Genomic DNA, 12,566 nt, shown 5'->3' on the forward strand with positions numbered 1-12,566 from the left:
CGGCCGGGATAGTCACGATTGGAACCACTGGGTTTTGTCGGTGGAAATAATCAGAAAAGAATCAATGAGAAACTGAGGAGCAAACTGTTCCATAGGAATCCATGTCAATCCAATTAATCCGTTCTAGGCACTCCAAAAAACATACCCGAAACACATTTTTTTGGTGACTAAACGTAGCGTTTAATGCTGAAAACAGTAACAAGCAATAAGACTAGGACCAGCTTCAGAGCCAGTGGACCAATGTCACACTTTTAAGCTATCGAAAGAGGTTGTTTTCTGACGGCCTCTTCGGAATTTGTCGAAAATGGGGCAGAGACGCAATGTAATCGGTAAGCTAAATTGCAGACTTACGACCTGCAACAGCTTTGTCCGGGTGAACATCCACAAACCCCTGCGCATATACTGCCGTCGATGAAAACCGGAGACCGAATTTTTCGCTGAGAAAAATCATTGAAAGCGAGAACCCGATTAACCGAGGTTCCACTGTAGATTGTTCTCTTACGAATGGGATTCTCAACACTAACACTTGGACCAAATTACAATTCTTACTAGTGACCAGAGCATTAATTATGTGCCCCTGAAAAGGAAATGTTCCATAGCCTGATAGTAATTTACTAGTCATTTTGGTGATTGTACTACTAAGCTAGAACTGCTAGTAAATTCTTTCTTCTCTGTGATGGTAGAAGACACCGTTGCTCACTTGTTCCACCAAAATGGGTTTTTCAGAGCTATCCTAAGCAGAACTACATCCTTCTAAGTCCATGATGTAGCTCCGCGTAGGGCTGCACGGTGCATGTAATCTATTGAAGGTCTGGTTCTGAATATGGGCCAGGGATAGAGAACACAACCAAACCACGGAACGTAAATCTTCTGCCGCGCAAACTCCACGAGCTGAGCTGTATCCCCATCCTTACCGCTACTCTGGAGGTAGCGAAGTTAGAGCAGCACCATCACCTCGCGTGGCTGGACCGCGCTGCGCGAACTCTCACCTGCCCCATTGGGCAGGCGGGCGCTTTCCCGAGGGCTAGCAAGACCAAGGCGGCGGCTTTATCCTTACCCACCCTGCTGGCGGCAGGGCGGGAGCATCCCAGCAACTTCTCAGAATGGAGTGGAGTAAGAGGTAAAGAGACCCCAATGGCTATACAGTGTTATCTTTATTTCCGAAATGTCAAAAATTATTTTGTGGCTCCAAGTGTTTTCTTTGCCTGTGAAGAAAAGCGATTAAGCGGCATGCTGGAAGTGTTCCAAGGTTCCCTACCCCTGTAGTAGACCATCTGGTTGATGGAATGCTGTAATGCGTGCAAACTGATAGGCTACGTCGCACCAAGCGGTTTTTTTCCTTATCCACCAGCAACGGAAGGCAAAAGGGAGGTGAATTTACTAGCATTGTTTCCTTGCTAATGGTATGGTAAAAAGCAACATTAAAGGGAAGCAAAATATTGTTTTAAAACAAAATTGGCTCTTAGGCTGTTGTTTTCGATTGATGAAAATGCAAATTTACTGTGGATCGTGTTCTTACCTTACCAACTTTCCGGGAGATTGTTTCTTTTCTTTTTTTTAATAATATTCTTTATTAGAAAATTTTTAGGCAAAGTTACAGAAAATCAATAGATACAATAGATACAAAAAGGAAAGTTTAAAAAGCCTCAGTTTCAGCCATCAAAATAATTTTATAATTTCTTGTCTTGTATGTATAAAGTCTAAATTTCTTTACTTTATGTTTATCATATCAACATATAATGAAAACCAAGACTCAAGTAAAAGAAAAATATTTAGAGAGTTAGGAAAGACTGAAAAAAGAAATAGTTGTGAGGTTACATACCGTTAAAGTTACGGTATTGTATTTCTCTGTTAGTTAAATTTGAATTAATTTCTAGCTTAATTCATTGTGACTTCACCTTCAGGTGCAGGTCGTAGTCTGCATTTTCCTCAATTTCTATATATATATTATGCTATAAAATACTAAATGTTACACTATCTTAAGTTTCATTCCTTCTAAACTATATATATCAACTTTCCGTTAATCATTTTCAATTTATATTATAATCCTTCTGGTCTTATTGTTCACCAGTATATTGGTTACGTCATATAACATTCAGGAGATTGTTTCCTTAAGAGTCTGATACCTCATAAAGAAAGCCATGGAGTCCCTCCTGCTTACAAGAGACTGTGTCATACAAGGGGTTTGAGTACCCAATTTACTCATTGGTCTTATGTCACAAACTGGCTATTAGCAGGACTTATAGGCAGGACTTTTCTATGTGATTTGTGACAGATTTTTCCTGTACTATAATTTCTTGTCTGTTTCACTCTGCACTTTATTCACCTATTGCACTTTAGTATTTATTAAAGCACTTGAAACCTGATAGATGCCTTATAGATATGTAGCAGCAGCGTAGATATGGTAGTCCTTATTTTAGTCTAAGCGGGAAGGCTTCCCTGACTCTGTTTGCTGCCTGCACACAGCACACCAATCATCACTGCACACCTTGACACGGACGACGACCCAGACTTTGCCCGTTTGGTGAAAGGGCGCATTGAGAAGACATTGCTGGGAGAGGTAGGTTGCCCCCCACCCACCCCCACCCCCGTGATCCCTTGTAGGTGATGTCACCCACCTTCTTTCCCCTCTGCTGATGCCACGTTGAATGTGTCCAAAGGATTTTATTGAAACACACCATTTATAGATGGCTGATTTATATGATTTTACCAAGAACTAGTAATCACAACACAAGCGCTGTGACATTTGAAACGGGACAAATTTTACAAAACAAAACAAGGTTAAAGAAATGCAGTTCAAACTACTGATTTCCAGTGCTCATTACCAACAGTTTCACAAAAGAGCACATCAGAGCTGTTCAGGAGATTTAGGTTATCTTCTTCGCGCGCTCATGCCACTGAGAACATTGCAAGAAAATGCGATTCATGTATTTCATGCAAATCTTAGCTGTATTTAGGGCATAGAAACAGAGGATGGTCAGAGTGTTTCAGCCGTAGTCCTATCACATGAACAAACTCTTTTAAAACGGACTGCTACGTATTACAAATCTTCCCTCCAAACAGGAAGCTGATGGCGGCACAATACCACACCTTGCAGTATTAAGGCTCTCCACTAAGGATTAATCAGCAGGCGAATGCTTGCTGCCATAATTCCACACTTTCGCGTAGGATTAATAGTAACGAAATTAGAGGGAACAGGTTGTCTTGGCAGCCTGAGTCAAATTATGAAAATCAAGGTCCAAGAGCCTGACCCTGTAACTAGTCTGAAGGAAACTGCCCCCTTTGCCAGGCATAAGGAGTGATTTAGGGGAAACTATTAAGCTTCAACCTTTCTAAAGAGCAAAAGTATGCCATTCTGAAATCAGTGATCTGATAACAGAGAAAATGTACTATGCAGCTAATATGTTATGGCCCTTATCCATTTTCGGGTTTCCTGGAACGACATTTACATCCTCTCAATGCGCAAAACGCTTGGCATAAAGGGTACACATCTAGGGAACTACTGTTGGTTTTATCGAAGGAATTTGGAATGTAATAAATTAAATGATTTATTTATTGCCGAAATCCAAATGGGGGACGTTGAATGTGTCCCCATACAAAAGGATCGTTACCTAACTTTTGCACCTGGTTCTGGGCCTTCTGAATTCCAGGAGGCTGACCTGAAGGATTTTTCCTTCCAGACCATTTCTTCAATCTGCGTCATATGGCTTTCCTTGGAAGCCCGGATTAGGCTGCTGAGACTGGAAGTGAGTTTGGCTGTCCTCCGTTCATTTGGTTTTGCCCAGTGGCAGTGGGATGGAATGAAAATCAGCGCAAATTGTATGTCTGACATTGTTCTCTGTATGTGTGTGGGGGTGGGGGGGAAGGTCTACTACATAAAGTGAAATGAGATGGGTAACGTCTGAGGTGACAGAATAAGCTGTCCTTTTTCAAAGGCAAGTGGGGGCCTGTCTCTCTTTTGAGGATTTCTGTCCCACTGTGCTTGAGGCAGTTTACAATTAAAAACAATAGCAATTGCATTAATGTGCATTTTAAAAGTCCACATCATCAGCAGGAACTCTGGATAAACAAGTACATTTTCAGCTGGCTCCGAAAACTTTGCATGCCCCATACCCAGTGGTGGGATTCAGCCTATTCGCACCAGTTCGGTAGAACTGGTAGCTAATTTTTTGTCTAATTCAGAGAGGGCTGGACCAATCCCACCACCAGGTCCTTCCGGATGGTTGTCAAATTATTTTGGATCCTATTTTCCCACGCCCTTTCGACATCAAGGGAGAGGATGTTCCATAATCATTTCCATCTACCTTAAGAACATAAGAACAAGCCAGCTGGATCAGACCAGAGTCCATCTAGTCCAGCTCTCTGCTACTCGCAGTGGCCCACCAGGTGCCTTTGGGAGCTAAATTTTTAGCAGCAGTTCCCTGTGAGCAACTGGAAAGATTTTGACGGAGCTAAGTTTAAAAAAACACGCTTCAGGATTCATTTGAAGAATATTGTTCTAAATATCATGAATAACTTTATGAATCATTTTCCCCCCAAAAAATAATTGCGCTCTACAACATACATACTCACAGGCCCTTATCATTCTACAGAATATGTAGATTATCTCTGAGCCATGCGCCTATCTGGGGAAGAGGGTACAGGAATCATTACTTCAGGAATTCCACTGGAAACTGAAGATGGTGATCAGTTCTCTTCCATCCTTGAAAAGCCCAAAGCCTCCCTTGATCCCTGACGCACTGAATATGTGAAGTATATCCACGCATCTCAATCGTCACTTGCTGTATTTTGGAGACTCTTGGAGAAGAACAGATCTTGCCAACATCTTGGTGTGGTCTTCGAGTAATCTGTTGCAGGTGTTTGGCCAATCTAATATTCTGGAGCACCTTGTGGAGAGGAAACGCCTCACCTGCATAATTGGACTCAAGCGTCCCGAGTAACCGTGCAAATAATAACAAAGCTCCGTTTTCTGTCCCTAGGTTAATGCAGAGACAGTGCGGTACTCCATTTGCATCTCCAAGCTGCGGGTGAAACCAGGGGATGTAGCGGTGCATGGGGAAGCCATTGTGTGCGTTACTCCCCGAGAGAACAGCAAGAGCTCCATGTACTATGTCCTGCAGTACCTGAAGGAAGAGCTACCCAAGGTAAGGAGGCTCCTGTGGGGGCTGGTTCAGATGAGAAGGTGAACTCCTGAGAGCTGCTGTTTCGTTGCTTACCCCCCTTCCTGTTCATGATGTCACTGGGTTCCTCTGAAGATCTCACTCTAGCTCAAAATGCACTGGGAATCTTCTCCCTAAAACTTCATGCAGTACCCCTGGTCCTTGTCCTGCCACTGGCCATTATGGGTGTTGTGCCATCATCATTCAGTTCTGGTCGCCGCATCTCAAAAAGGATATTGAAGATATAGAAAAAGTGCAGAGAAGGGCAACGAGGATGATTGAGGGACTGGAGCACCTTCCTTATGAGGAGAGGCTGCAGCGTTTGGGACTCTTTAGTTTGGATAGGAGACGTCTGAGGGGGGGGATATGATCGAAGTCTATAAAATTATGCATGGGGTAGAAAATGTTGACAGAGAGAAATTTTTCTCTCTTTCTCACAATACTAGAACCAGGGGGCATTCATTGAAAATGCTGGGGGGAAGAATTAGGACTAATAAAAGGAAACACTTCTTCACACAACGTGTGATTGGTGTTTGGAATATCCTGCCACAGGGGGTGGTGATGACCACTCACCTGGACAGCTTTAAAAAGGGCTTGGACAGATTTATGGAGGAGAAGTCGATCTATAACAAATAAATTCCTTCTTGAAGTCTGAGGTTCAAATGTATGTAACCAGTCCAGGTGCTTGAGAGACAGCTTGTAGCAGAGGGGCAGGCTGCTTTCACCTCCTGCATGTGAGCTCCCAAAAGCACTTCAGTGGACCACTGCAAATTAGCAAGAGTGCTGGACTAGATGGACTCAGGCCTGATAAACTTAAGAGCTGGCTTATGTTCTCATGTTCTTATTTCACACATGTCCTTAGAATATGTTTCATCGGGCAGCCGTGTTGGTTTGCCGTAGAACAGCTTGCTCTGACCCTTTCTGTCTCAAATCTAGCTCCCAGCAGACGTGTTGAGTCTGGTGGCTTTTGTTTATGTGCTGAAGGAGCCTCTTCCTGTACCTCAATAAGCGCTTGCTGCAGCATCTCCTTAATTTTCTTCTCCTTGTCAAATGCGAAGGTGGTGGTACAGGGTATCCCGGAAGTCTCTACAGCGCCCGTCATTCTGTAATTGAAATTAGGCAGAGCTGGAAAGAGAAATTACAAATTATAGATGAAGCGACAACCTCTACGAAGACGATCATGGCCACGCATGGAGTCAAAGGGACCAGGACAACTTCGAACAACACCTACGAGGTACTACCTGTCCACTGAACGGCATTATATCTCCCCACCCCTTCCCCCCAAAAAACTCTCATGTGTTTGGAATGTCTGTGCTTAGGCACACCAGCGTGGTGATGTTTGGGGCGATGAGGGAGCACTCCGTGGAGGGACCTGGGTACCAGCAGGAACACAATGAACTGCTCGCCGATTAGTTGACCTGGCCTAACTCCCGTCTTCCAGGTTGAGAAAACCCTGGGCATTGAGGCTGCTCGCACCACCATCATTAATGAGATCCAGTACACAATGGTCAACCACGGGATGAGCATTGACCGGAGGCATGTGATGTTGCTGTCAGACCTGATGACGTACAAGGTATGTCCCTGTCACCTTGGTAGTCCTGCTGATTTTGCCCCCTACCACCTACCTCCTTCCCTCCAGAGCAGGGGTCTGCAACCTGTGGCTCTCCAGATGTTCATGGACTACAACTCGCATCAGCCCCTGCCAGCACGGCCAATTTGTAGTCCATGAACATCTGGAGAGCCACAGGTTTGCAGACCCCTGCTCTAGATGGACTTTGGGCCAGGATGCTGAGGAGCTTTGAGACAGTGGTATTAGAAACACTGTGAAGCTTAGAAATAATAGAGCTGGAAGGGACCCCAAGGGTCATCCAGTCCAGCTCTCTGCACAATGCAGGAAATTCACACTACCCCCCCCCCTTTCCCCAATGAGCCCTGTTTGCCCCGGGAGATATAGTTGGCCATCTCCCTCCCAGACAGACTAGAGCAGTGATGGCGAACCTATGGCACGGGTGCCAGAGGTGGCAGTCAGAGCCCTCTCTGTGGGCACGCACAAACAGAGTTCATCATGTGGGGGGGGGGATCACCCCCCTCACATCTAGGCTGGCCTGGGCCACTGGGCTCAATTATTAGCATTAAACCTGAGACCTAGTTTTGGGGAAGCAGCACAGGTAACCCTGTTAAGCGCTGCTAAACCCCACTGGTTTTCATACAAAGAACTTAAACACGATCCTTTACCTGGGATGCAAAATCAAATTGCTAGCAATGCTTGAAACTTTCTTTCCTGAGCAAACCCTCCTAGGGTCATGTGATTCACCCGTTAGGAAGGGATTGCCTGGGATTGCTTCAAAGCAAATGACAAATACCACTGAGCTTACTCCCGAGTAACGCACGCCTCAGAATTAACCATTTTCTTCAAACTCACTTCAGTATTTCAGGTTAAATTTTAAAATTGGCACTTTGCAAACAATCTCAATTAGGTTTTGGAGTTTTGGATTTTCAGGGCACTCGGTCTCAAAAAGGTTCGCCATCACTGGACTAGAGGATTAAGCCCGGCAGACAAGAGTTTTAACTGCTTCCAGTTCATCCAAAGAAAAGTCCCCTGTGTTGCATCCCTTGTTCTCATCTTCACCCCGTGTTGTGTGGCTGTGGGGTCAGATGGCCACCCTCGGTGCCGCACACTCCTGTAAGTGACTTGCCAATATGATACCATCACAAGTCCCATTTGCAAAACTTCGAAAAACTTTCTGGCCCTGGTAGTTCTCCCCTACATCCGTCCCCTCACTTCCAGAGTTAAGAACCGTGCTGGTCTCCCAGTATCCCGATGCACTCTAATATAGAGGATGGAAATCAGCACCACACCAGTGGACTGTCCTTTGGCCAATTTGCCGTTGCGCCTTCTCACAAGTCTTTTCTTTCCCCTTGCGGGCTAGGGTGAAGTTCTGGGCATCACTAGGTTTGGACTGGCCAAAATGAAGGAGAGCGTCTTGATGCTTGCCTCTTTTGAAAAGACGGCGGACCACCTTTTTGACGCTGCCTACTTTGGGCAGAAGGACTCGGTTTGCGGTACGTCCTCAGTGTTCATTTACAGCAGAACCAAGATTTCATGATCGGCTGCTGGTTGGGGAGACGGAGCGTAGCCTTTTTTTCTGCAGCTGCCCCAAGGAGGGGGGAGATACAGAGGGAATGTGGAGTTTTCTCCACTGGCTTGTCAAAAACAACAGAACAAGGCTTGCTCCTTTCTCCCACTTAAAAAAAAAATACACTTCTGGAGCTAGCTCAGGCAATTCAGTAACAAACGAGTGGAGCTGGGAAAGAAAGCCTGGGACGGGCAAAGAGATCAGAGGTCCCCAGGGTGGTGCCCGGGGACATCATGGGCTGGCCCCCCAAAACCTGTTCTGGCACTTGCGAAGGGTTTTTAGAATTTGGGCGGGGCTTTTGCCCGGCATGGTTTCTGTCTGGCCTTTGGAGATTTGATTGGGTGTACAGATTTTTTTTTAAATGCAGCTTCGGCAGCAGCTTCTATTGCCACGTGAGAATTTTCACTGTATTATAATAATAATAATAATAATAATAATAATAATAATAATAATAATAATAATAATAATAATAATAATAATAATAATAATAATAATAATAATAATAATACACATAACAACACAGCACAAGTGTCTGGAATTCATCTCTGAATATCGAGTCCTTCCCAAGGACCTAGGATATTAGAGGTATTTGCGTAGAATGTGTTACAGATTCTCTAGAAGGTGCTGCTTTCTGAAGCAGAATTGGACTGATGTTCCTGTCCCAAGTTTAGAGCTTTCAGATGTTTTTCAAGATTTCTTGGGATTCCTCCTAGAGCACCAACTACTAGTGGGATTACTGTTGTTCTTTTTTGCCACCATCGTTCAACTTCAATTTGTAGGTCCTTGTATTTTGTGATCTTTTCCAGCTCTTTGTCCTCTACCCTGCTGTCAACTGGCACAGCAACATTATTATTATTGTTTTTGTTATTGTTATTGATATTATTGATATTATTGATATTATTGTCATTGTCATTGTCATTATCATTATTATCATTATTATCATTATTAATTAATTGATTAATTAGTTAGTTAGTTAATTAATTAATTAATTAATCAATCAATTAATTAATTAATTAAATTTATTATACCACCCTATCCCCGAAGGGCTCAGGGCAGTGTACAGATAAAACATCAGCTAAAAACAAGCAAATAATTAAAACAACAGTCATATCTTAAAACATCGCCCACGCCCTTACGAAACCCTCCTAATGTGAAATAATGGGTCCTGATGGTATTGGGCCCATGGGGGGGTAAGAAGGAGGGAGACTGGGGCACCCTCAGCAGCCGGTCTCTCCAAAGGCCCGGTGGAACAACTCAGTCTTACAGGCCCTGCGGAAATCCCCAAGGTCCCGCAGGGCCCGGACAGCTGGAGGGAGAGTGTTCCACCAGGCCGGGGCCAGAGCTGTGAAGGCCCTGGCTCGAGTGGAGGCCAGCCGCATCATTGACTACAGGTAAGGTGCGGCAGCCATTTTGTGGCCAGCTTCACCTTTTGTGGCAGCCACGTTGTGTCAGAATTCCAAAGGTGGTCACAGGGTCACAAAGCTTGGAGTCCCCTGGGAGTGCCAGTAACGGGCTGAGGCAGCTTCAGGTATTCAAGTGTAAAGCCAACCAACGGTTCCACAGGACATTCAGAACATTTTCTTGCTCAAGTTTGGAGGAAGATGCCTGCGTGCATTTAATCATACCCTGCCTTTCTCCCCATAGTTAGAACTCAAATGGCTTCAGCCCATCATTCCCCCTTGCTCCATTTTCTCACAACAACAACCCTGTGAGGTAGCCAGGTTGACAGCCTGTAACTCTCCCGAGGTTAGCTGGGGAGCTTCCATGGTGAGGCTTTGAACATAGGACCCCCCGGGTCCATTTCTCTGTCCATTACTGCACCGTCCTGGCTCTTGGGAGAGGGTGGCCTGGCTGTGAATGGCACCATCTCTTTTCCCCTGCTCCTGACTTACAGGCGCTTAGGGCTGACATGAGACCACCCTTCAAATGGCAGTGGGATGTGGGTGGAAGTGGGGCCTCTTAAACAGCCCAGGTGTGCCCAGAGAGGAAACGGCCTGACATGTCCATCTAATTCTTGCCTGGTCTCTTCTAGGAGTCTCGGAGTGCATCATCATGGGCATCCCCATGAACATAGGAACAGGACTTTTCAAGCTACTGCACAGAGCTGATAAGGATGCCAACCCCCTGAGGAGGCCTCTGATCTTTGATAACCCGGACTTCCATCTTCCCCTCGCCACATAGCATCTGGTTGGCAGGTTGAAACAGGATGATATTTGCTCCGTGCCTCTCTGAATAGAGTTTGGGAGGCTGGAGGAAGGAGAGAGAGAGCACAGAGTGGGCAAGTGATACCCTCATCCCCCAATTTTCTTTTCTAAGCTGCATCCAAAGTGATCTTCGCTCAGTGGCATTTGTTTCCTAGAAAGCAAAAAAAAAATTCCATACCAAATTGAAAAGTTGTTAACATGGATTATGGGACCTCTACATGTTCATGGACGAGAATGAGCACAACAAACTGACAAGGACAGTAATCAGAAGAACGTTTCTTGCCTCCCAATCTGTTGAGAGCATACAGACTGATTCCTGGTTTAATGTATCGTTGAAGGCTTTCATGGCCAGAATCACTAGGGTGTTGTTGGGCTTCCAGCCTGTATGGCTGTGTTCCAGTAGCATTTTCTCTCTAGATGCAGGTGAAACGTCAGGAGAAAATGCTACTGGAACATGGCCAAACAGCCCAGAAACCCCATAACACCCCAGTGATTCCTGGTTTGATCTGTATGGGCTAGTGGAGACAAATGGCAAGCAACCACCACCCCGCCCACCATCTCCCCCCTGCAATGTATCACCTCCTTGTTTTAAGCAAGAATACTAAAGTTTTCCCCGGGTGGTGATTTTTTTGAGATTCAACGCCCACCTTGCCAAAAAACGTGTGATCTGGGAGCCATTTGTGTGTATGGAACCATCTCCGTGTAGATTCATTCACAGAGCGATTAAGAGCCAACATGGCCACACATACTGAATGGCCCCATTATGGTGTTCAGCCAAGAAAAGCATTGTCACCAGCTGACATAGGAAGTACCAGTCCGTTGTGTTTATAGACACTCTTGGAACCTGTGAAAACCAGCACGAATCCTTGATGAACGCTACAAAAGTTTAGAAGACCAGGAAACAGCAACATTCATTTTGTTTCAAGCTAATCTGTGTTCAGCAGACTGAGATGATAATAGCCAATATATTGGCAATGTCCCTCTTGGCATGTGACCTTTCATGGTGTTTAGTGGGAGGTGTTTAGGTGCTGTCACTGTCTGTTGCGTTGACCTGTCACCCAATTCCAAATGGTTCTGGAAGCCAGAAATGAGGCTCTTGTCCTTCCTTTCCTGAACTTGAGAAAAGTTACATAGCTTGGGAAAACCTTTCCTTTTTGTATGCTGCTGATATGGATCAAGAGACTCGTCAAGATGTAAGTTATGGAAGCAAGAGCCATCTTAAAATACGTTGTAAATATCCTGTAATAAAGTTTACTAATTTAAACATACATGTATTATGTTTGGCAGTCACTGAAAAAGAAGCTGTGTAAACGTGTTAGGTTCTGCGGCGGAACAGGCCCGCTTGGCCCGGCAGGCCCTATTCCACTCCAAGCCTCTACCAGGGGTTGCCACCTTTTCCTGGAAAGGGCCTGCTTTCTCTCTCTGAGTAAACCGCTGCTACCACCTGACCACCTGATTTATGGAGGAGAAGTCTATCTACTATGGCTACCCATCTTGCAGTCTGAGATTGCAAATGCCTTAGCAGACCAGCAGAGATTGCAAATGCCTTAGCAGACAGCAGAAGAAGGGTGGAATATAAATTTTTATTATTATTTATTTATTCAATTTGTATGCCACTCTTCTCCTGACAGACTCAGGGTGGCTTCCAAAATAAAAACATATACAATCAATGCAGTAAAACCACACATTAAAAATCAACCAGCAGATGGCAGCTAAAACATTCAGGATACTAAAATTCTACCCTCTGGGAAAAGAGGGAGGCTATTGACATGATGTAAACAGGAGGAGGAGGAGGAGGAAAAGGAATTTGGATTTATACCCCACCTTTCTTTCCTGTAAATAGACTCAATGTGGCTTACAAACTCCTTTCCCTTCCTCTCCCAATGACAGGCACCTTGTGAGGTAGGTGGGGCTGAGAGAGCTCCAAAGAACTGGTACTGGCCTAAGGTCACCCAGCAGGAATGTAGGAGTGTGGAAATAAATCTGATTCACCTGATAAGAATCCAGCTGCTCATATGCATTCACATGGAATAAATACACAGTCCAATGAATTAGCCAGTTTAGTA

The 12,566-nt window shown here is 44.8% G+C and overlaps 1 protein-coding gene across 1 annotated transcript in view; it reads left to right on the plus strand.

Moving 5' to 3' along the window:
* POLR3A (RNA polymerase III subunit A) overlaps positions 1 to 11,768 on the plus strand; it is a 59,132-nt gene extending 47,364 nt beyond the window's left edge. The window contains 8 exon segments of the mRNA XM_048503955.1: positions 2,467 to 2,560; positions 3,651 to 3,746; positions 4,980 to 5,144; positions 6,218 to 6,253; positions 6,256 to 6,393; positions 6,601 to 6,732; positions 8,090 to 8,222; positions 10,329 to 11,768. Of these exon segments, the coding sequence (XP_048359912.1) occupies positions 2,467 to 2,560; positions 3,651 to 3,746; positions 4,980 to 5,144; positions 6,218 to 6,253; positions 6,256 to 6,393; positions 6,601 to 6,732; positions 8,090 to 8,222; positions 10,329 to 10,477 (943 nt within the window). The 3' untranslated portion in view covers positions 10,478 to 11,768.
* Positions 11,769 to 12,566: the final 798 nt, after the last annotated feature.

Source organism: Sphaerodactylus townsendi, linkage group LG07 (genome assembly GCF_021028975.2).
Source record: "Sphaerodactylus townsendi isolate TG3544 linkage group LG07, MPM_Stown_v2.3, whole genome shotgun sequence".
Taxonomy (NCBI): domain Eukaryota; kingdom Metazoa; phylum Chordata; class Lepidosauria; order Squamata; family Sphaerodactylidae; genus Sphaerodactylus; species Sphaerodactylus townsendi.